This window comes from Trichosurus vulpecula, chromosome 8 (genome assembly GCF_011100635.1).
Source record: "Trichosurus vulpecula isolate mTriVul1 chromosome 8, mTriVul1.pri, whole genome shotgun sequence".
NCBI lineage: Eukaryota > Metazoa > Chordata > Mammalia > Diprotodontia > Phalangeridae > Trichosurus > Trichosurus vulpecula.
The window spans coordinates 2,266,158-2,289,766 of record NC_050580.1 but is presented as its reverse complement, the minus strand read 5'-3'; the positions used below and the strand labels follow the sequence as shown (position 1 = coordinate 2,289,766).

The 23,609-nt window shown below is 46.8% G+C and overlaps 1 protein-coding gene across 1 annotated transcript in view; it reads left to right on the top strand.

Moving 5' to 3' along the window:
• Window positions 1–23,094, top strand: part of JAKMIP3 (Janus kinase and microtubule interacting protein 3) — a 72,808-nt gene extending 49,714 nt beyond the window's left edge. The window contains exons 3-10 of the mRNA XM_036734994.1: window positions 5,840–6,055; window positions 7,752–7,871; window positions 12,138–12,284; window positions 13,269–13,400; window positions 14,280–14,315; window positions 15,532–15,591; window positions 21,981–22,109; window positions 22,960–23,094. Coding sequence (XP_036590889.1) covers window positions 5,840–6,055; window positions 7,752–7,871; window positions 12,138–12,284; window positions 13,269–13,400; window positions 14,280–14,315; window positions 15,532–15,591; window positions 21,981–22,109; window positions 22,960–23,094 — 975 coding nt within the window. The remainder of the gene's footprint in view (window positions 1–5,839; window positions 6,056–7,751; window positions 7,872–12,137; window positions 12,285–13,268; window positions 13,401–14,279; window positions 14,316–15,531; window positions 15,592–21,980; window positions 22,110–22,959) is intronic.
• The last annotated feature ends 515 nt before the right edge of the window (window positions 23,095–23,609 follow it).

Below are 23,609 nucleotides of genomic sequence, written 5' to 3'. Positions count from 1 at the left end.
GTCAAGAGAAGAAATGCCCTTGAGTCCATTTTCCTGTGGATTTCTAGGTATCTGAATTTAGGACCAGACATTTAGAGCTGGAAGGGACCTTAGAATCCATCTAATGCCACCTGTTCATTTTACAAGTGAGGAAACTGAGGCCCAGATAGCTAAGTGACCCATGGAGGTAGCCAGCAAGGGCCAGATCTGAGCCTTGAAGCCAGGGCCTCTGACCCCAAACCCAGCACTTGTCTCTATATGAAGACCTGTTTTACCAACTGCCAGGAGGCTCTTGGGCTCCCGATCCTTCTGGGTCAGTCCAGCAGGTTTTATTTTCCACATCGTTGACATTGAATGAAAATCCCTAGTAGGTTCTGACCAGTCATTTTCTTAACAAGCATTTATTAAGCACCTATTGTGTGCCAGATCTTATGCTAAGCACTGGGGAAGCAAAGAAAGGCAAAAGACAGTCTCTGCTTTCAAGGAGCTCATGGGCTAATGGGAGAGACCACAAACAGACAGATAAGTTCAGCTGAACTATAGACATGATCAAATGGAGATAACCAACATAGCGAAAGCACCAGGAACAGTCATCCTTTTTGTGGAAGGTGGGATTTAGCTGAGAGTTATTCTACCTAAAAGTCTGGCTCCTTCCTGGTCTCAGTCACTCCCAGGATCAGAAGGGACCCTGAGAGCAGGCAGCCCAGCCCTTTCCTTTTGCAGGTGAGACAGTAGATCCCTGGAGGATTGGACACCTGTCTAGGGTCACACAGTTGGTGAGGAAGGGCTGTAGGTCACCCGCCTCCCTCTTAGGTCAGTGTGACAAGCCTTTGAGCTCCTGAACATGAAGAGAGCCTCAGAACCACAATAGACTTGACCAGAAGCTTGGACTCCTCTGTCCATCGCACAATTACTGCCCAGCATGATGGACCCTGACATGCCTGTAAGGCTTTTAGGCTCGCCAAGCATGTTCCTCTCAGAAGCCCTCGGAGGTGTTATTATCGTGTTACCTCCATAAACAACCCCACAGGTCATTTGGCTCAACCTCCTAATTTTACAGATGAGGAAACTGAAGACCAGGGGTGGGATGGGACTTGTTCTGCCTCACAGAGACAAGAAGCACATGAGGTGACATTTGGGTCTTCCACTTCCAGGCCCCCCATTCTACACTCCACAGGACACTGCCTCCCCATACCATCTTTGCCCCCATTATCTTATATTACCTTGTGACCTCCCCAATAATAAAGAACTTCATAGACCTCCAGGGATTCTGAAAAACTACTGGTGTGAAGGCCGCATTTTCTTCTTCAGAAGTTTTCCACCAGCTGTCTCTAGAGCTAGAAAGGACTGGAGAATTCAGCCAGTCTAGAAAGGCGAAGCGCTTTATTTGCCCAACTCATGGAGATGCAGCCATAAGCAGGAATAGCACGAGAGTCACATCCAGGTCCTTTGATTCCACATCCGTGCTGCCCATTATCTCTCTGAGCCTCAGGCTCTGCATCTAACTTCCAAAGCACCTTCTCTGAAACGAGGTAAGGTAAAGAAGAAGAGGGAAGTGAACAGGTAGAGGGTCAGAGCAATTGACAGAGTCAGGTAGGGGGGCAAAGTTAATGAAACCAGTGGGAGAATGGCAGAGGACTGAAGGGGAGGTAGGAAAAGGACTTTGAGGAAGGTTGGCAAGTTATTAAGAAATGGTCATTGACTATAAAAAGTCTCCATCAAGTTTGAGATGTAAGCTTGGAGAAACAAGGCTGAAAATCTCTGTTATGGAGAGAGAGTAAAGGAAATCGGGCAATGCCTTGCCTGGAGTCTGCATCTCCCTCCTGGAGGAAAAGATGAAAGAATGCCTCTCCAAACTCTAGGCTGTTAGGAAGAATTGAAGATTCCTGAAGAAAACAGAAATAAGACTTCAGTGGGGGGAAAAGGAGGAGGGTTCTGAGGTAAAGGAGGGAGATGTGACTTTATTAGGATGATAGAGATGATGAGTGAGCTCCACAGAGGAGAAACAGAGGGAAAAGGATGCTTGTGGAAGAGGGATTTATAAAACAGGTCTGAGATCTTCAAGAGAAGAGATGGGTGTTCTAAGGAAGAAGATTCTTCTTGTTCTCCCAAGAACCATACAGTGATGCTGTAGGAGATCTCAGGAGAGAGATCCCCTCACAGAGGGAAAGAGGAGGATAAGAGGAGGAGGCAGATGCACTGTCCAAGTGTCCTGAGGCAGCTCTTTGTAAATGTGACACCAGTTGAGGAGTCTCTCATCTTCCTAGATCACGAATCCAGGACTGATCAGGGAACAGACTTATCCAAGGGGATTTCAGCTGCCCATTTCTGGTGAGTCACATGGACACAAATGACACTTTGAAAAGGAACTAAAACAATGGTCAATTATATGAAGTCTTGGGCCAGAAAGTAAAGAGCAGTGGCCCAGCTTGCATTTTCTTCACTTTGCCCATTGAAAAAAATAGACACAGAAGAGAAAAATTAACTTGGGGAGAAAGAACTGGCTAAGAAGATAGACCAAAAATGGGATTTGGATTTCTGGATCATGGCTTACAAAACAGGGCTGACAGATTCCTGGCCAGAGATGGAGTACACCAACAAAGCCTGGTAAGAAGGGATTGGCCAGATGTCCTGCAAATCTAATTAAAAAGACTTTGAACAAATAAGGACTGAAAGGGACTTCTTCATTGGGGTGGGTGGAAGAGAAGGAGATGTCTGGCAGGAAAATGCAGAGCTTTATTCAGGTAGACCAAGAGAGAAGTGTCTGGAGCTAAGATATGATGAGGAAGAACAGTTGGGGTTCCTTGTGGGTCAGCGGAGTGAGCTCTGAACCGGAGTCCAGAGGCGGGGGTGGGGGGGGGGTGGTAAGCACTGCACTTAAGTTAAGAAGACCCAGGCTTGGATCCTGCCTCAGATGTGCCTGGATGTGTGACCTTGGGCAACACCCCCTGCCATTTCCCTTATGTGTCAAATGAGAGGGTTAGACTCAATGACCTTGAAGGTCCCTTTCAGCTTCAAATCTAGGATCCTGTGAGGTTGGAGACCAGAGTTCAAAGACTGGCCTGGAAATGAGCTATGTGTCTGCCTCCTAGCTTCTCAGCCCCAGTTTGTTCGTTTGTAAAATAGGTGTAATAATTATGACTTCAAGACAGTGCTGTGAGGAGAGCACTTTGGAAACCCCAATGATCCATAAAACAAGGGGTCCCCAAATGAGAAAGGGAGAACTGGGCTTCTAAACAAAGGCAAAATCTTTGTTCTCAGCTGCGAGCACAGAGCGGCAACTCCACTCCTCTTCCTTAGGATGCTCAAACTTCTGACCACCTCAGGCTTTGCCTGGTTTGTGGCAGCGTGGCTCTCTGGTTACACATTAGCAGGTTGTTGCACCTGAGAATGCAGCGAGGGGGCTATCCCTGGCACATACCTGGAGCAGTTGTGAATATGCACAGACTGCCCGGCGAGGAGACTTTGCTCATGGGGATCAGATCGCCTGCCGGTTCACATTCTAAGCACACACACACACCAGCAGCAGGAACATTGGCCTGAGAAACTGCAGCATTCCAGTTTCACAAAGCGTGAGCTGTGTTACCCTGGCTAGGAGGTTGGCAAAGATTGCAAAGTCAGCAGTGAGCCATTGTTCTTTCTTATCCACCCCTCCCTGCACTAATAGCTCTCCTCACCTTTCCATTGGCTTTGATTGTCAGGAAACTACTGAGAAAACTTCTATTTAACATTTCCCTGGAACCTGAGAGTCTCTTTGTTTACCCCAAAGGTGAGAGAAGCCAGGTTTCCCCTGACATGGGTGTGCCTGTTGATCTCATCTTATGTTTGCACCAGCCAACAATGTGATAGTACTCTGAAATTTCAGTTTTTTAGACAAGACATCCCTTTATTTCAAAACTAACTTCAGCAAATGGTTCATTCTTCAGAGTTTTAGAAAACTCAAGTAATAAATTGAAGTCCAAACAATTCTGTTTCTGCTTTGTTAATTGAGGCTAGATTTTAAACTAGACCATCCATCCATGCACCCATCCATTTACTCATTCATTCAGCAAACATCTTTTAAAGTCCTGTGAGGGGCCTGGCCCAGTGACTGACACTGCCCTTCATTGCTGTTGGGGAGACTGTAGATCAGGACCCCTATCATATCAGGCCCCAGGTTTTCAGGCTTGGTTGTTAAGAGTTGCTGCTGGAAGCTTTCTCTTTTGCTAAACTTCTTTGGGAAAACCTCAGCTGTTTTTCTGTTCCCATAGGTAATATCCCATTGTCCACAAACAAGAATAGCCTGGGTCAGGGGGCCTTCAAGAGAAGGCTGCCTGTGAAAAGAGGTGGGCCCTTCTGTCCCCCTGTCAATCGCTGCAAAAGGAAGAGTTTGTAGGAAGTTCTTGCATTGCAGGACTTTTTTATGGGCTGCTGATCCTAGCCCAGGATGGTGCCCTGGCCCTTTGGGAAGTAGGCCATTTGTTTTTGGCTCTTGAAAGTCCCTGGGGGAGGGACATATTCACAAACAGAAGGGGAAAGTGCTTGTCCAGTGGGTGAAGTACAGTGGGTTGGCGCGGAGACCTTCATTACCGGAGGCTCCAGCTGAAGCAGCCAGTTTAGAAACAATGGAATTCAAAATCAAACTTTCCCTGGATATGATTACTATGTCTTCTAAAGGCTTGGAGCTTGGTGGGGGCAAAGCTGGAGGGTCTCCACCAAAGCCTTCTTCCTTCCCCTAAATCCCCTCCCTACCCAAAGCTCTCATACTTTCATATGGAGTTGTTATTTTTAATGCCACAAAGCTGGAAGTAGCTTTCAGTCCTCAGCTTTCATTTGTCTGTCACCTTCATAAACAACTTGCTTTCTGTTTGCTCATCTGTGATGTGGCCATGATGTGCTTTTGCTGAAAATGGGAGGAAATTAATTAGTAAAACAGAGAGTGCTACAGAAATGGGAGGGGTCACTGTTATTCAACAGCACAACAATATTATTATAGTAATGGGGGCTATGGTTTACTGAGGTCATGTTGGGGGCTGGTTTCCGGGGATGTTTTTATGGTAGGGAACTCCTAGGGAGGAACCTCCCTCCACCAGTGTGGACTAGTACCTGCTCAGTAACATCAAGTCTTAGACAGTGGCCTGGGGGCCCTAGGGGTGGGGTTATGCATCTTGCCCAGGCTCACCCAGATGGCGTGTGTCAGAGGCTAGCCTTGGACCCACTGTTACTCACTTAGAGATCTGCTCTGGCTGCATTAAACCATGTTGCCTCCCTTGAAAATTATGCCATATTTATACTCAAATGAGTTTCCAAGTTTTGAGTACAAATCAGCTGGTGGTGAGGCAGAAGGGGTCCCCAAAGCCTGTGAGGGGGAGGGGTCTCAGAAAGGCAATTGAGTGTTCTGACTTGGCCACCTCTAATCCACCAAGGACCTTTGGCAAAGTATTTATATTCCGTTGAGCCTGGATTAAAACACCTTGGCATTAGATGATCTGAAAAAGAAAATGGCCCCAAATGAATGAATGGAGCCAAGGTAGGTCTGGGAAAGGTGCACCTCAGGTTGCTGCCCTGAGGGTTTGTGCAGTGAGACTCTAATGGGACGGTGGCTATAATCACGGGAATCATTGGAGAATGGGTCAAGAAAGAGCAACAGGCTCAAGCTGAATCACTTTCTTGCTCAGAGCTGGGGCCACACAAGTCAGAGCTGACACCCCCAGAGCCAGGCTGCCTTCATGACAAGGTGTCATATGCCCACATAGAACTGGAATACGGTTGCCTTGGGTACCGCTCAGCAGTCTGCTCCAGGGCTCTCCTTCCTGTTTCTATGGTAGCTGCAGACCTGTACCATGCATGGGTGTGTGACTGTGTTTTGTTCTCCTTGTAGATGGAGGAGATAAAGTTTAAAGACAGAGCAGTCTTCGTGCTGGAGAGAGAGTTAGGGGTCCAAGCCGGGCATGCTCAGAGACTTCAACTCCAAAAAGAGGCTTTAGATGAACAGCTATCTCAGGTCAAAGAGGCCGATCGGCATCTGGGCAGCCCCAAACGAGAGCTTCCTTATGGCAGTGGTGCAGGAGACGCCTCAGACCACTCAGGAAGCCCTGTAAGCACTTCCCCGTGGCCCTGACCCAAGGCTGGAGCTGAGAGCCTGGAACCTTGAGGAGCCGAAGCAGAGCCGCCCACTGGGGCTCACGCCTGCTTCCAGGAGGGCTCTGGCTCCTTGGGGTTTGGTTTGGTTCATTTTGGTGGAGAGAGGGATTTCTTTTGCTTTTGCTTTCTGACTATTTATGCAGTTGAATCTATGGCCGTCACTCGGCAAACTGTGCTCACTGGCAATGAGAAATCAGGTTTGCTAACTGCCGGTCCGGCAGGATGCTAACAGTGGTTGCTGGTTTTCAGAATTCCTTTCTCTGCATTCCCTGCAGCCCATGGAGAGCTCAGCCTCATTTGGACATCTCCCCAACCTCACCCGCTCCATGCTGCTCCCCATTGAGGGAGGGGGTGGCCATGCTGCCTACTCACCTTTGCTTTTATTTGGTTTGTTTCCATGCAGGCCTCTCTGGTCCTTAGACCCTCCCAGTTACTCTGCCAATGCCTGGCTAAGTCATGTGGTCATCTCTCTGCTTCTGCCTTGCTTTGCTAGTGAGTGGGAGGACTGCCAGGCAGCTGACCCCACATGGCTGGGCCCCAGCCTAGCCCTGTCTTCACTGCTGATCATCAGGGAGATTTCCTGGCTAGAATTCTGGGGAGCAGCAGCTTAAATCTGAGGGTCCAGAAATGCCTGAGTGGTGAAATTCCTTGTTCTCAGCCTCTCCTGCACCTGTTGACTGAGGAAGTCCATCTCACTGTCTAGTAGCCTCAGGGACATTGATTGGCATTGAACCAAAAGATTTATTTTTATTGGATCAGATCCTAAGATGGCAACAACATGGCCATCGTCAATCTAATTAGACCTTGCCCTGGCTTGGAGGACAAGAAACACAATTTCTCTCCCCTGGTGTTGGTTAGGTGACAGTACAAGTTAAAACACTGGAATCAGGTTAGAGGAAGTTCTGGAGGAGGCCCCAGAACTGTTTTGATGGGCCCTCTTAGGGCAGAAGTTCTTTCCTTTTTTGGTTTCCTGGACACCCCGCCCCCCACCTTGGCCATCTCTTGTGATACTTATGAGCAGTTTCTCAGAATAATGTTTTTAAATGCCTGAAACAAAATACTTGGGATTGCAAAGGAAGCCAATTATATTGAGATATGTTCAAAATATTTTTAAAAATAAGTTTATGACCCCTGGGTGAAGAAGACTTGGCTTATCATCTCCACCCCTGCTGGTGGCATATGCACCTTCAAGGAAACAAATGTGTGTCGGGGTCCTCAATAAAAGGCCAACTTAGCTTTGGACTAAATAGGAACCCAGAGTTTTCCCCTGGGCCAGGAAGTATAGTGAGGCTTCCCCCGATGGAGAACACTCAGTCCAACAGTGGCAAACATGGCAAACATTGGATGAACATTCAATGTTTTCATTCATGTGTCTGACCTCGGTGCCATCTGGACATGTCCATGCCCCCTCTGACATCTGCCCTCTTCCCTCCATCTCCGCTCTCCTCCCATTTCTGTTTTCATCTTGCCATCTGCAATGATACAGCAACCTCAGTTGCATCCTTCTGGGACCATAGTCACAAGCTACTGGGACTCAGATCAGAGCATGAACAAGAAATAAGATGGTTTCTTTGGAGTGGTCTGGGGCATGGGGAGCTTGGAGGAACCCGGGCCAATGGCCAGTTATTTGCAGTTGATTCTTGTTTCAGGAACAGCAGTTGGATGAGAAAGATGCCCGGCGCTTCCAACTTAAAATTGCTGAGTTAAGTGCGATCATTAGGAAGCTGGAGGACCGCAACGCCCTGCTTTCTGAAGAGAGGAATGAACTGGTGAGTTGAGAGTAGCCTTGGGTTAGCTCCAGTCCTGGGAGAACATGGAGCCCTGCTTTCATCCACTGTCTTGATAGCATATTTGAGTGTGCGAGCACACACACACACACACACACACACACACACACACACACGCACAGAGAACAACACTTTCTCTCTACTGATTTTGCTCATAACTAAATGAACTTGAATCTGAAGAGTTTTCTAGGGAACAGAGATCAGCTTAATATGCCTGCTCCCAGTGGGTAAAACTCTGAGTGACGAGTAGAAGTGTCAGGCAAATTTGGGCTTGATATCAAGGAAAACAACCTAATAATGAGAGTTACGGCAAAGGAGGATGGATTGCTTCCAGGTTTCCCCTCACTGCGAGTCTTCAAGCAGGCTGAATAGCCAGTTGTCCAACATGGTGTTGTGGGGCATCTTTTTCAGTTCCAGGTTGGGGGAGGTGGACGTTGAGATCCTTTCCCACTCTGGAATCCTGTGATTGAGTGACGAGGCCAGCAATCTCTAACTTCTTGGTGAAAGAAGCTACTTTCTTTCCAAACCCTGAAACTATTTGGGTTGGGGGAGGAGAGGAAACAGGAGGAAAAGAGGAGGAGTTGAGAGGGGCAGTAAAGTCCCTAAAGAAGAGCAGTCCTTTCCTCACAATCCTGGCAAATTTTAGACACAGGAATGCGGTTAGCGTAGTAACAACAACTGCTTTGGAGGCTGACTAGGTAAGTCTCTAAGACTCCTCCAGGCTGTCCTAATCTGTTGCTTGCATTAGGTGGGGACTTTTGACCCATGGGATGATATGCTACTCACTGGGCATTCCTTCTGAGTGGTCAAGCCATATATCCTCTGCTTGGTGATGGAGAAAGGCCCAGACCTGGTTCTTCACTTTACAAACCTTTATCTCATATACTGACACGAGATCTACCATGTCTAAATTTCCATCCATTTTTCTTAGTTGAGATGATGCTGAATGATCAGCTGCCTTTGATGGTCTGGGCCATCTGTGGCTACAACCTCAGTGGTCCTTTATGGCTTTCTTGGAGGCAGAAATGAGTGGGATGTGATCTGAAATGTCCATGTCATAACTGATCCTGAAGGGCCTGGAGCTGGTTTTTCTTATGGGAGTCCCTGATAGCATCTCTCCTATGCCAGAAGCACTGGCACTAACCCTTCAAGACAGTCATTGCTGAACTCTGACGAATGTTTTGGCAGAACTCAGTGTTTGAGATTGACCTTAGTAAGCGATCCATTACCAAAGACTAAAAGAGCATACGATAAAAATTAAAGAATATTCTATTCTTCTGGCAACCATGGGGATCCAGCCATTCTGAAAAACAATTTGGAATTATGCTAACAATCCCTGAGCTGTGCACACCCTGAGAACTGGTAATCTCACTACAGGGTGTTTGGCTCAAGGTGGACAGACAGAAGGAAATGTCACATCTGTAGAAGTCTGTGTATGACAGCACATTTTTGTGGTGGCCAAAAACTTGAAGCCAAGTATGGGTGCTCATTGATTGGATAATGGCTGAACAAAATGAGGATATAATGGAATATGTAAGGAATTCAGGGAAACTCATGTAGTCTTGTATGAACTGACACAAGAGATAAACAGGTAGAACCCAAAGAACAATATTTGAAACAACTACATAAAATAGCCAAGAAGGAGAGAGTGCAGACCATTGTTCGATGCAGCGATTTGTCATGGCCTCAGAGGGATGACAGGAAAGCATTCCTCCCCCTTGTCAGAAAAGCCTGGTGGACTGTACGTGTAGAACAAAGCACACTTTGTTAGACTGAGGCAAGGGGTTGAGTAAGCGCACCTCTTTGATACAAGGGAGGAAGGACATATTGGGGGCTGACAACAGTGTTTTTAAAAAGCATCAATAAAGCATTTATTTTTTTAACAGTGTAGAAAGAGGCTCATTTGTGGACTGTATGGGTTCCAGACCAAGTTTAGAATCCCATGCACTGCAACAGTCAGGGGCAGTAACTGTCAGCTTTCTATTCCATGGGTCTGATAAATCCACATTGTGTATGGTCTCCTGCTTGTGCCATCCATTGGGAAGATGTGACTTCCAGCTCCTGGCATCATCACAGTCATTGCCTCTGAAATACCCAAGATGATGTGTCTAGGAGCTCTTGGTTCTGATCTCAGAACATTGCCGAGATCAGAATGCCTGGCCCTCTCCCTAGTCCGTGTTGGTATAGTCCCTATGAAGGTTATCATAAGCTTTTCAAAATGGCGCCAAGCCTGAAGCAAGTCCTCCTCATGAAGCATCTGCCTTTGAAGACTCCCACTGAGAGAACATTTACTATATGTTCACCAAGCCCTGCGTATGTGAGCTGTATTCTCATTTTGCACTGATACAGTTGGGCTATCTCATCCCGGATGAGACGGATGATCCCAGCTTTTAAAGCAGCTAACCTCCAGTGTGGCTTAAGGAGCTGATGGAAGAGCAGTCTCAAGAAAACCAGAAATTTCAAACATGTTGAGGGCAGGAGGAGAATCGATATAGAGAGAGCAGATGGCGGGAGAAGTACATTGTGGGAGGGATTCGTCATGAGCCCCACAGAGAACAGTACAAAGTAGATGAGGCCAAGGTCAGTCCCACAAATTGGGCATGTATGTGCTTTCTGACTTTGGGGCCTTTGTATTCTTCCCACTACGACTTCACAATCAAATCTGGCCTCAGATACTCACTAGCTGTGTGATGCTGGGCTAGTCGCTTAACCTCTAATTTCCTCAGTTTCATCATCTGTAAAATGGGATAATAATAGCCCCTATTAGCTCCCAGGGATCTTGTGAGGATCAAATGGGATAATAATTATAGAGTGCTTGGCACATGGTAGGCACTATATAAATATTATGATCATCACCCATATTATCATCCATTAATAATAATAATCATTATGATCCACCTGTGAAAGTAGAAAACACCATTGTTATTTTTGAAAACGATGCCAGTGGGCAGGATTGCTGCCAATTCTCTCCTCAACCACTCTCACCGATCCAGTGGGACGGGCAGGGGACCGACGCTCCGTGCCAGAACCATACAATGCAGGAAAGTGTAACTGTGGGAGCCGAAGGATGGGGCTGTGGCCTTATAGAAGATGCTCACTGAGATCTTATTGCTGATCAGGTGTGGTGGGCTGACAGGAGCCCTGGGTTCTAAACCTGTCCTTCCTTCCTTTGTCACCTTGCACGAGTACTTTTAGCCTCAATTTCCCCATCTGAAAATGAAGCTGATGGACTAGGAAGTGTTAAGCCCCTTCTAGTCTTGGGTCTTTACCTTTGTATTAAGCAGACCATCAAAGATCTTCCCTTTTGACTCAGATCCAGAAGAGACCGCTGGGATAAAAACCAAGTCTGACCTCAGCAAAGGTAGCTAAATTGTCAGGAAACTCAGTGGAGAAGGATTGGATTGGAGATTCCCCAGCTGCTGGCCAGGAGGCAGCCAGGGCTGAGTAGAGTCACCCAGGACCCAAAGCTTAGCCTCAGACTAGTGTGAGGCATTATCAGAGTGAACCCTGCCCTAAGCCAGGGCCCTGACCCTCTCTTCTATGACTGTGTGCAGCCAGAGCTGGACGGTAGCTTGAGGGAAGGAAGAAGAAGTCAGTTGAGATTGAGTCTGAGTATGTCCAACACACAAAGCAGAGAACCTAGAAAGTGAGCTGAAAGTCCTGAGCGAAGAAACTCTTTCCCCTAAAGTGTCCAAGTCATCCTGGCACAAGTGGGCTGTTGGCTAAGAGGGTCCTCAGTTCTCCACTCCTGGTGGGGTGTGCACAGATGCCACTGTTGAGCACTATAGACTGGACTGTGTGTGCAATGGTATCCAAGCCTTCTTAACCTTGACATCCTTGAGGAATGGGAAAGCCAGCTCTGTTGTGAGGGGCCTGGCTCTTTGTGCCCAGTGACTTCTCAGTGCCCTGGAAGTCATGGGATTCTGGCTACTGGCAACACAAGAGGGGAGAGTCATAGCGACAGGATGCCCTTGGGTGCTGTTGTCCCTCCCCCAAGTTTCACTGAATTCCTTACCCAAAGTAACTGCATTCCACTCAGCCTCTGGGGAGGGAGTTACAGGGAAGGGGAGCTCTACGTAGTGCCAACACCTTCAGAGCCCAGTCTTTTACTTTCTACTGGGCTGCCTGAGCATTGTGAGGGTCTAGCTAAAGTTTGCTCTAAGTAAGTTCTCTGGACATTTAATGAATGTTACTGATCCTCTCTGTCTTCCTTATTTTTAATTATGTGGGACCATTTTTCTATTTCAGCTAAAGCGTCTAAGGGAAGCAGAAAGTCAGTATAGACCTTTACTAGACAAAAACAAACGCTTGAGTCGGAAAAATGAAGATTTGTCTCATGCTTTACGAAGAATGGAGAACAAACTGAAGTTTGTAACACAAGAGAATCTAGAGATGGTAAGATGGCATTCATTAGTGCCAGCCTCAGTTTAGGCCATGGGGGATGTTGTGATCAGGGTCCCAAACAAGCTCCGTCACCATCGTAGCCTCTTCTCTTCTAAGGAGAATTGACCCCCACTAACTCTCCAGTCCCAAGAATGTTCCCTTGAACATTCCTATTTTTAATGACTCTTAACCCCATTCTGTGCTTGGTTTTGGGTGTGTTATTATTACACATTTATATACGATTCTAACTCTGGCTTCAGCCTGCTTGGGTAACGGTTATTGCAACTGCCAGGGGCTTCAGGAAGTAGCCAGCATGGGCCATGACTTCTGTCCTTCAGGAACACAGATTTAATTGAGATCGACGGCTTACAAATGTGAAAATTAACTAACAACAGTAAAGGTGAGGCACGTGAAAACATGCCGTGGGGAGGTGGCTGGCAGGTCAGGCAGAGTGGCTGCATCAGAGAGAAGACTGGAGGAAGCCAGCAGCCAGCCTGGGCAGATCCAATGAGGGCCTCACCAGAGGAGCAGAAGAGACGGAGACGAAAGGATGGATGGGAGGGACATTGGGAAGGCAGATCGAAGGGATTTGTGGACAAGCCTTGGAGAAAGGGACAGGAGGGGGCTACCCACTCCTTTTGGAAGTGCCTCTGACTTGCCCTTCAATGTGAATCTTTTTTCCTTATTTTTTTCCATCTCACATCTTTGGATTTAAACCACGTATCCTATTGTATTCTCTAGTTGGCCATGGAGAATACTGACAGCAGGTGCCCCTGTTCTGACCCCCACCCCACCATGGGGTCACACCCCCTCTCTCAAGCCTCTCCCCATGGATTTCTGGGCCCCCGCTTTTGGTAAAACTTTCTTTATTTGATACCATTGGAAGCAAAAGCTGAGCAGGACTCAGGAAGCTTCAGGACTTTAGATGGGGCTCAGGGACGGCAGGTTTGTCAGGTTCACAGGGTTCTCCAAATTTCCTTTGCTTTGCTTCCCTAGAGACAGCGAGCTGGATCGATCAGGAGGCCAAGTTCCTTAAATGACCTTGACCAGAGTCAAGAGGAGAGAGAAGTGGACTTCTTGAGGATGCAAATGGTGGAGCAGCAGAACCTGATAGATGAGCTGTCCAAGGTAAACTGAGGCCATCCTGTCAGATCTCACCCGGGGTGCCATTTTTTGCACAGTGTGGGTAACAGGCTTGCCTGTAGGACCATCCAAATGGAAATCAGCCCAAGAGCCACTGGCAAGCAGACAGTGGATCCCAGCTTCTGACCCATATCCTGGGGAGGGAACTTCTTTTTGCCATCCTTTCTTAGTCATACTCCAGGCCTAAAGTGGAGAAGGGGAAGGCTTGTTCTGTGGCTAGAGGAGGAGAAGGGAGGCATCTTGGTAGATGAGAGAAGCTCCTTAGAAAGAGGGATCCCTGGTCATTTTATCAAGAGGCTGCCCTAAGTCATGTCTTACTGCCCAAATGATGAGGATTTCCTCTTCTGAGTGCCCTTCCAGGTTGGACCCCAGGTGCTTCCTAGGGCACCTAAGTGGCACAGTGTTTAGAGCTTGGTACCCGGGGTCAGGAAGACTTGAGTTCAAATCTGGTCTCAGACACTGACTAGCCATGTGACCCTGGGTGAGCCACTGCTCTCTGCCTCAGTTTCCTCATTTGTAAAATGGGGATCATAATAGCACCTACCTCCCTGAATTGTTGGGAAACCAAATAAGATGATAATTGTGAAGCGCATAGTGTGGTTCCTGACACATACTGAGCACTATATAAACGTTAGCCAGCATTATCATCTCTCAAAGGTGCGAGCCAGCTTTTATGGGGATTAGGGAAAGGGGAGAAGGGGATGGCTGTGACATCACACTGTGGCCAGTGTCAGGGGCATGGCCCTCAGGAGCCCCAGGACAGCCTTCCTCACTTACAAGGCAGCTGCTTGTGCCCTGCCCATCCTGGAAGAGCGAGGTTGTCTGAGAAAGCCCGTAACTCCTCGATTGTGTTTTCCATCCTAGACCCTCGAGACAGCAGGATATGTGAAGAGTGTCTTGGTGAGTACCAGCCCTTCATCCCCCTGCTCTATCCATGGAGACGGGGACACCACAGTTCGTTCTGTCTGCATATGTTGTCTTAGCCTATGCTTAGCAATCATCATTTTTGCTTACATGACAACCTTCCCAAGTATTTGTCTTTTGGAATTCAGTGGTATGGGATTACTTTATGACATTTGTAGTTGATTAAAATGGGACCTTAAATATGATGCCACGCATGGCAGTTCTGTGCTGACTGGGAGTGTCAAGTTAAGTTTACATGGCACAGACATGGTTGTCACAAACTCTGCATGGAAGAAACCATCTCAGGCCACAAGAATCTAGAGACTCAGACTGTTGCCTCAGCTTCCTCATTCTGGGAGGCTCAGTGGTCCCTGTCCTCCAGTTCCCTGCCCACCTCCCACTGCCTCCTAGAGAGCTGCAGGTCCATATTCTATGGTTGCCAATCAGGTTTGTCACTCCCTTCATGGGGACACAGACTTCTTTGGCAGACCCCAAGTCACCAAGGGTCTGATGTGTTCCTATGAAGGGTATCATGTGCATGTATACAGATCTCTTAGCAGAGTCAGGAGAGGCTTGGTGCTGAAGAGCCCAGACCTGTCCCTCCAGATCTGTGCTCTGGGGCTGGGCCCTTCTCAGGGCTTGCTCATGCTTTCCTACCTGCCCTGGTAGCCCTTAGATCCTCCGTCCTGGCTGTTACATTCCTGCTCTCACAGAAGCCATGGTAATGAAGTAGGGGAGATAGATTTGTAAATCTCTACCAGCTTCTGGGATTCCATCCCCCAGGATGAAGAGGCCACGTTATATGAAGAGTCCCCATTTTCACAAAAAAGCTCCTGAGTTCTGCAGGGCCATGTTCTGCTGGGCTCTGCAGGCCCAGTCCTGCATGGACAGTTTAAGCTGTTCACATGAGACAAGCCAGGCAGTGTGGGGTAGTGGATAGAGAGCTGGCCTCCAAGCTGAGAGTCTCTGGGTTCAAGTCTGGCCTACAGGGTGATGCTAAACAAGCTCCTTGGGTCCACCTCCCCCATCTTCCCCATCCCCCACCCCCAGCTACACGTAGCCCTCTAACTGGGGCACTGGGGGCATGAGTGGAGAGAGTCTGTGACCAGAAACTCATTCCACAAATATAATTACAGGTCTGGGGAAAACACACTTTTTTTAAACAAATGGAATTGTCCAAAGTGTAAAAAATCTAATTGATTGATTTTTGCAGGAACGCGATAAACTTTTAAGATTCAGGAAGCAGAGAAAGAAAATGGCCAAGCTCCCTAAGGTAAACGACAAAGAATGTCAAAATATTAGCAAATGCAAATACATTAACAGATGCCAGAAGCCCCTTCTGAGGCTTAGAGGAATCACTTAGGTGTCTAAAACACAAGAGGATCAGAGATCCTGAGAAGGGAGGGAAGGTCCGGCAGTCCGGGGGCTCCTCTCTGTCTGGTTCTTTTTTAAAAAAATGATAAACCTATATATTCATTTTACCTGGATTTATAATCTGTCCTTCCCACAACCTCTGCCAGTGAGCCAGGAAAAAACACCACCAAAAAAACCCTCTAATATTGGCTCTGCCCCCAATGTGTATTTCTTCCTACATTTTAATTTCATCACCGCTCACACTGTAAGTATGAGTGTCATCTTCAGCCTCTAGACTTATGGGTTATCATTTCATCTGTTGGTATTCTAATGCCTTTCCCTGTTTTCTCTACATATTGTTGTCTTTGCATAAATTATTCTCCCAGTTCCATTCACTCTGCATCAGTTCATTGAAGTCTTCCCAGTTTCCTCTGAAATTTTCCATTTTGTTATTTCCTGTGACATAATAATATTCCAGTACAGTCATATGCCTTAATTTGTTTATCCATTCCCCCATAGGAGAAAAACTCCTTAATTTCCAATTTTGGGCTAGTATGAAAAAGAACTGTTATAAATATTTCTTTTTTTGTATAGGATAAGGACATCTTTTGTAAACTTTCTGTTTCCCCTGGAATTTAGGCCAATCTTCCGCATATATCAGGTGCTTAATAATTGCTTTTTAATAGAATTATCCTAGGCATGTGGGCAGCATAGTAAGTAATGATGAGAGTAGGGTAGGCTGAGAGGGCAGAAATGGGAGTCCTCAGTTCAAATCTCATCTTTGCCACTTATTAGTCATGTGACTAGACACACAGATAACTGGAAATGGGTATTGGTCTCAGTCAGCAAGATCTCCTGATTCCCTGTAATCTGTCCTTGCTCTGTTTTTTTTATTCCTTTTAAATTTATTTATTTTTAATTTACAACATTCAGTTCCTCAAGTTTTTGAGCTTCAAATTTCCCCCCCTTCCTCTCCTCCCCCCTTCACACCCAAGATGGCATGCAATCTGATATAGGTTCTACATATACCTTCACACTAAACATATTTTCACAGTAGTCAAATAGTAAAGAAGAACTGTAACAAATGGAATGAACTACGAGAAAGAAGAAACAAAACAGAAACAAAACAAAACAAAAAAAAGAGAGCAAATAGTCTGCTTCAACCTCCACTCAGATTCCTTAAGTCTTTCTCTGGATGTGAATCACTTTTTCCATCATAAGTCTTTTGGAGCTGTCTTAAACCCTTGCATTGCTGAGAAGAGCCAAGTCTATCAAAGTTGGTCATCAGAGATACCATACATCTGTAATCGTGTATAACGTTCTCCTGGTTCTGTTCCCCTCACTCAGCATCAGTCTGTATACATCACTCCAGGTTTTAATGAAGTCTGTCTGTTCCTCATTTCTTATAACACAGTAGTATTCCATTACATTCATATACCACAACTTGTTCAGCTATTCCCCAATTGATGACCATCCCCTTAATTTCTAACTCTTTGCCACCACAAAAAGAGCTTCTATAAATATTTTTATGCATACAAGTCCTTTTCCCACTTGTATGATCTCTTTGGGATACAGCCCTAGAAATGTTATTGCTGGATCAAAGGGTATGCACATGTTTATAACCCTTTGGGCAATTTTCCAAATGGCTCTCCAGAATGGTTGGATCAGTTCACAACTCCACCAACAATGCATCAGTGTTCCAATTTTCCCACATCTTCTCCAGCATTTATAATTTTCTTGTTTTGTCATGTTAGCCAATCTGACAGGAGACATGTGGTACCTAAGAGTTGTTTTGATTTGCATTTCTCCAATCAATAGTGATTTAGATCATTTTTTCATATGACTATAAATATCTTTAATTTCTCCCTCTGAAAACTGCCTGTTCATATCCTTTGACCATTTATCAATTGGGGAATGACTGTATTATTATAAATTTGACTCAGTTATCTATACATTTTAGAAATGAGGCATTTATCAGAGATACTGGTTGTAAAATTCTTTCTCAGTTTTCTGCTTCCCTCCTAATCTTGGTTGCATTGGCTTTGTTTGTACAAAAACTTTTCAATTTAATGTAATCAAAATTATCCACTTTGCATTTTGTACCACTGTCTATCTCTTGTTTGGTCATAAATTCTTCCCTTCTCCATAGATCTGACAGGTAAACTATTCCTTGCTCTCCCAGATTGCTTATAGTATCAGCTTTTATATCTAAATCATGAACCCATTTTGTCTGTCTGGTTGTTAGGAAAGGAACCCATTTCCCATGAATCTATGTGAGCCAAGGAGGCAGAAAAAATATCTTAGTGAAGACAGAGCAGGCCTTATAGCTGACCTGCCTCTGGCAGATGGGCAAAACAATGCAGGGGCCTCTCCTCAATGAGCCAGCTTGGAACTGGGTCCTCCTGTCTCTTAGGGAGAGATGCTCTGACTCCTTGTTGGGGGAAGAGCAGGGCCCCAGCACTTACTGCCCCAGGAGCCTCAGGAGTGATGCCTCTGGCTTGGTATAAATCAAAAATGATAAAAAACAACCCTGGTCTCTTTCTGGCCTCACCTGCCTCCCTCCCTAGTCTTCCCTTAGGCACATTCCAAACCCTCCAAAGTAGGAAGGCCTGGTGGGATAGTTTTGAATTCTTTTATTCATTTTTGAGAAATCCAGAGATGCCAGTGAGGAAGGATCTGAGGAGGAACGTGGGCCCAAGAGTATTTGAACAGGTGTGAGGAGGCAGGCAGGTAACAAGCATCTATTGAATGTTTACTGTGTGACAGGCACTGTGCTAAGCACTGGGGAGTGAATGCAATGTTTTAAAAGGGCAGTCTCAGTTCACAAGGGGCTTACACTCTGATAAGGGAGGACACATAGAAGGGAGCTGGGGAGCTGGAGGCATGAGGGCAAAATTCTGAGAGTCAGAAGCACAGCCAGGAGGGGAATGAAGCATGGTCTGCCTGGGCCCATCCCCCAAATGGAGGCCCCCGAAGGCTCTCCTGAAGGGAAGAAGGGGACTGTTCCAGGGTGACAAGGTCTCAAGCATTGAGGGACATTCCAAGGGGTCATATTGGAAGAGTCTGAGGTCAGAAGCACATCTGGGAGGGGACTGGACCAGGTCCACTTGTTTTCCAAACTCGTCCACTTAAAATCAGTCCTCTAGGTCAACCATGGGGGAATCTCGTCGGTTCTCATCTCAGTGGTAATGGAAGCTCTCATTAGTGAAGGAATGGAAAGTGCTGGGAGGAGGCGTGAATGAGCACACAGTGGGACCACATGGCCAAGGGGCCTTCTGCTGGGACATGAACAAGATTCATGTAAAACTCCCCAATCTGTGGGATGTTCTGAGAGCTCAGGTGGGCTGCGCATATTGCCGTCAACCTGACGCGGAAGTCCAGCCCTGGGAAAGGGACAACAGCATGGTAGCAGGACAGATGCCAGTGGAACACTCTGAACCAAAGGCAAAGAATGATTAGAATGCACATACACATACCACCTCCCATGCACATATACCAACATACACATGTGCATACATGCACATGCACACATACACACACCTGCACATACAGATGAAATCCCAACTTGGGATCTCTTTTTATATTCAAAACTCTTCCCAGTTCACTTCTGACCTTTTCTTCCCCTCCTCCATGGTCTGCTCAAGACCCTTCCAGTGAGGAACAGGCTTGTTCAGCTCAGGGTGGCTTAATACAAATCTCCCTCTGGCTTTGGATTCTCCATCTCACAGCTTAGAGGGACCTAGTGCTTCCCTCCCTGGGCATGGAAGTGGCCAGGGAAGGTTTGGGGCCAGCCAACACCAATTCAGATCTTCCTGGCCTGGGCAGGAGGCTGATTATCTCCATGGAGAAGCCACAGTGATGGTGGCAATCAGAAGTGCTGTGGACTTCCGTGGGACCTCTCAGCAGCAGCAGCAGCAGAAATGCCAGTGACCCTGACAAAACTCTGCAGGGGCCTCTCCTCTAATGCATGGCCCTCTCCTCAACAACCTGAGGAAGTGCAGAGGCTCCCAGTCTCGGAGGAGGTGACCTTCCCACCCCCACTTTCAGGATATTAGCCAGAAGAGCCAGGACTGGTTCAGGATCTTAAGTGAAATCCCCAGAGAAAGGGGTGAAGTCCACAAGAAGCAAGCTCATCCTTCTAAAGAAATGCCCTGGTTTTCTCAGCATTGCTAGAGAGCATGGCTGGCCTCTCATTCTGTCTGGCCTTGTTTTCTCTTTCTTTAACCAGAGAGGTGTGGACGCTGGGTAGGGCCGTGGCTTGACTTGGGAGAGTCTGGTAGGGTCTTGGCGTTCTCCCCAGTAGCAGCTGATCAGATTCCTGGTGATGAATCCTTGTAAGGTCTGGAATTCCCCTGGCTGGGGAACCCTGTACCTCCCCCATAACCATGTTCTTTTGATACTGAAGGAAGAGGCCAAGGATCTCCAGACTGATTATAGGTAGTAGTTTAATCAATCATCATGAATAATTACAAAACAGGGGCAATCTTCAGCCTGGGGCAGCAGCCAGACAGTTCAGTGGATCCCTGCAAAGAAGTGTGAAGGACAAATCCCCTTGGTAATTATAGAAAACAGACAAAGACAGGAGGAACTACAGTGCGTCACTACTGATTGGTAGATGTTTTTGGTTTGCTGCTTAGTAATGAACTTGGGCGTTAAGCCAATGTTACGCTGAAATGTAAGTTTGTATATTGATCGTGTACCATCACATATGGGTCACAATATTCCTGTTATGGCTTTCACAGGTCGTAGTATCTTAAGTTACAACTCAGTGTCTACATTGTGATTCAGTGTCTAAGTTAGGATTTTTAACAGGTCACCATGTTCAGGCTTCCACCTTTCATAGAGTTGAAGTTTTGTGGCTTTTCACTTATTACTGTATTTTATGACTTTTCCCCAATCAGGACCCCACAGTGTTCTCCACCAGGGGCTTCCACCACAAAAACTTCACAGCAGAAATTGCCTGTGGAGATCATTTCCGTTTTCCTTTCGTCATTGTTCTGTTTGTGTTGATTCAGAAAATGCTTGCTGAGCCCAGAGGGTTCAGCTTGGCAGGCCCATGTCTACTATGCCCCTGGCTGGCCAGGACCTGTGGATGAGTTGGGAAGAGGCAGCAGAGGGTCCCTCAAAGCTGGAGGTCCAAGGGGACTCTGAGGCCCAGTTCTGCCCCTCACTATGTGCACAGGGGCAAGGCATGGAACCTCCTCAGCTCTCCTGCATGTGGCTTGGGGAAACAACTTGTCTTTCTGACCTCCTCAGTCATTCATCCATCAGCAAGCATTTCTTTAGTCAGCAGCTGCTGGGCATGTGCCCCATTGGGTGAAGCACAGACAATATGAGGACACAAATGAAATAGGCCCTCCCTGCAAGGGGCTTCTGTTCCTTTGTGAGAAGGCAGCATATACATCCTAGACAAGCCCAAGTCTACAAGACGTGAAAATAAAGGTGAAGGAATTGTGTTCACCTGGTACCTCTGAGGCAAGGGGGGATGGATGCCTGTGTGACCAGCACTCCGCGTAGCGTAGTCCAGGCAGATGGCAAAGAGGTGGCCAGAGACAAACATACATACACCAACACCAGTCAGTAAGAAGCACCTGCACCTCATAGACCCTGAATCCCTGAGCTAGGACAGGGCCTGAGTCAGGTCTAAACTGTGTCCCTGGCACAGGCCTAGGCAGGGAATGAGCCATCACCAAAAATTCCATGAGGTAACAAGTCTTCCCTGTTTTCCATGAAATGTAGGACTCAGGTCAGTCAATGGTGAGGGAAATAGATTTTAAACAAAAAATTGCAGGTTGCATTTCCCATCTGTTTCCTCCCTAAAGCAGCTCCTAAGTCCTCTGTTGTCAGACTGTTGCCTAGTTTTGAAGCATCCTCAGGAGATACTGCTCCCTGCTTAGAGTCAGAAGTTCAGGGTCCAATCCTGGCTTTGCCAAGTACAGCATGTAGGACTTCGGGCAGGTGTAGTGGACAGCATGGGGGTCAAACCCAAAAGAAATGGGGGCCACTCATCTGTACCTAATGACCCCTGTAGCTGCAGACTGGCTTAGTTTTAAAATGTCACGGTATCTATGTTTAATGTATCTTTACTTATCTTGTTAAACATGTCCCAGTTACACTTTCATCTGGTTCAGGCTGCATTCAGAGTGCAGACCACCTGGGCCCTGTGTTTGACACCTCTGGATAGCGGATGGTATATTGGCCACCATCTTGGATTGGCTATTTCAGGGCCTTCCTGAGCTTTCCATAATCATGCCTTTTCCATTAGCTCTGGGGCTTTGGTTTGTGTTTAATGCTTTGTGTTTTGGTCAGAAGCCGGTCGTGGAGACATTTTTTGGATATGATGAAGAAGCATCCTTAGAGTCTGATGGTTCTTCCATCTCCTATCAAACAGACAGAACAGACCAGACTCCCTGCACACCAGACGATGACTTGGAGGAGGTAATGGCTCTTACCGCATTTAGAATTGGTTGGGTTTGTCTGGACTTTCTTTTCAACCTTTGAAATTGTGACCCCCCAATGTTTGAAAGTTATTGACATAACTGGGGGAAGGCTGATGCAGTGGAGAGAACATAGAATTTCTGAAAGGGTCTCCCTGGACTTAACCCCTAATTAGCTGAGAGGTTCCAGGTGTGTTCATTCCCCTGTCTGGGCCTCAGTTTCCACTTCTGAAAAAGGAGGAATTGGATTAGATAATCTCTGTGATCCTTTCCATTGCTAATATTTTAGGAGTTTGAGTAATGAGAGAAGTAACACATCACTGAGTTGTATTATTGCTAAAGTTGAGTTATTTACTGGAATATAATGTCTATTCATTTCTATCCCCTCACTATTCATTATTAGGATAGGTGAGGCATCTAGGATAAAGAGATGGGCCTGGAGTCAGGAAGAGCTGAGTTCAGATCCAGTGTGAGACACTTACTAGCTGTATGACCTTGGGCAAGGCATTCATTTTCAAAAATAAAAAATAATTAATCAAATTGGCCATTGTTTTATGTTTCCTCAAACAAGGAAGAAATAACCAAACACCTATACTTTTAATCATCTCCGTCTGTCTGTCTGTCTCCGTTTCTGTCTGTGTCTCTCTGTTGATCTCTCTGTCTCTGTCTCTCTCTGTCTTTGTCTCTCTCTCTGTCTCGCTCTCTCTCTGTCTCTCTATCTCTCTGTCTCTCTGTCACTCTGTCTCTCTGTTTCTCTGTCTCTGTCTCTGTCTCTCTCTCTGTCTCTCTCCCTTTCTCTTTCTATGTCTCTGTCTCTGTCTCTCCCTCTCCCTCCCCCTCCCTTTCTCTAGGGTATGGCCAAAGAAGAGACGGAGCTGAGATTCCGTCAGCTGACCATGGAATACCAGGCTTTGCAGCGAGCATACGCCTTGTTGCAGGAACAAGTGGGAGGAACGTTGGATGCAGAGCGAGAAGTTAAGGTCTAACTGACTTCAATTTCATGAAGATAAAGCTCATGGCTCTATTGACTCCCATCCTCCTGCCCCACCCCCAACCCCAACGCAGCATCTCTGAAAGATACTCTGTTGGCTGAAGAAAAGTAGACATTGGGTCCATATAGGAAAAGAGTGGGGAGGGTGAGAGAGACAGACAGACCGACAGAGAGAGAGAGACAGAGACATAGAGAGAAAGAGAAAGGGAGAGAGGCAGAGAGAAAGGGACAGAGGATAGAGGGAAGGAGAGAGGGAGAGAGGGGGGGGGGGAGGGGGGGGGGAGTGAGAGAGGAGGGAGGGAGAGAGAGAGACAGAGAGAGACAGAGAGAGAGATACAGAGAGACAGAGAGAGACAGAGACGTAGAGAGAAAGAGAAAGGGAGAGAGGCAGAGAGAAAGGGACAGAGGATAGAGGGAAGGATGGAGGGAAAAAGAAGTGGTGAATGGATAACATGTTGGGGAGGGAGAGAGGAGGGGATGGAGAGATGGTTGGAATGGGAGTGAGATAGA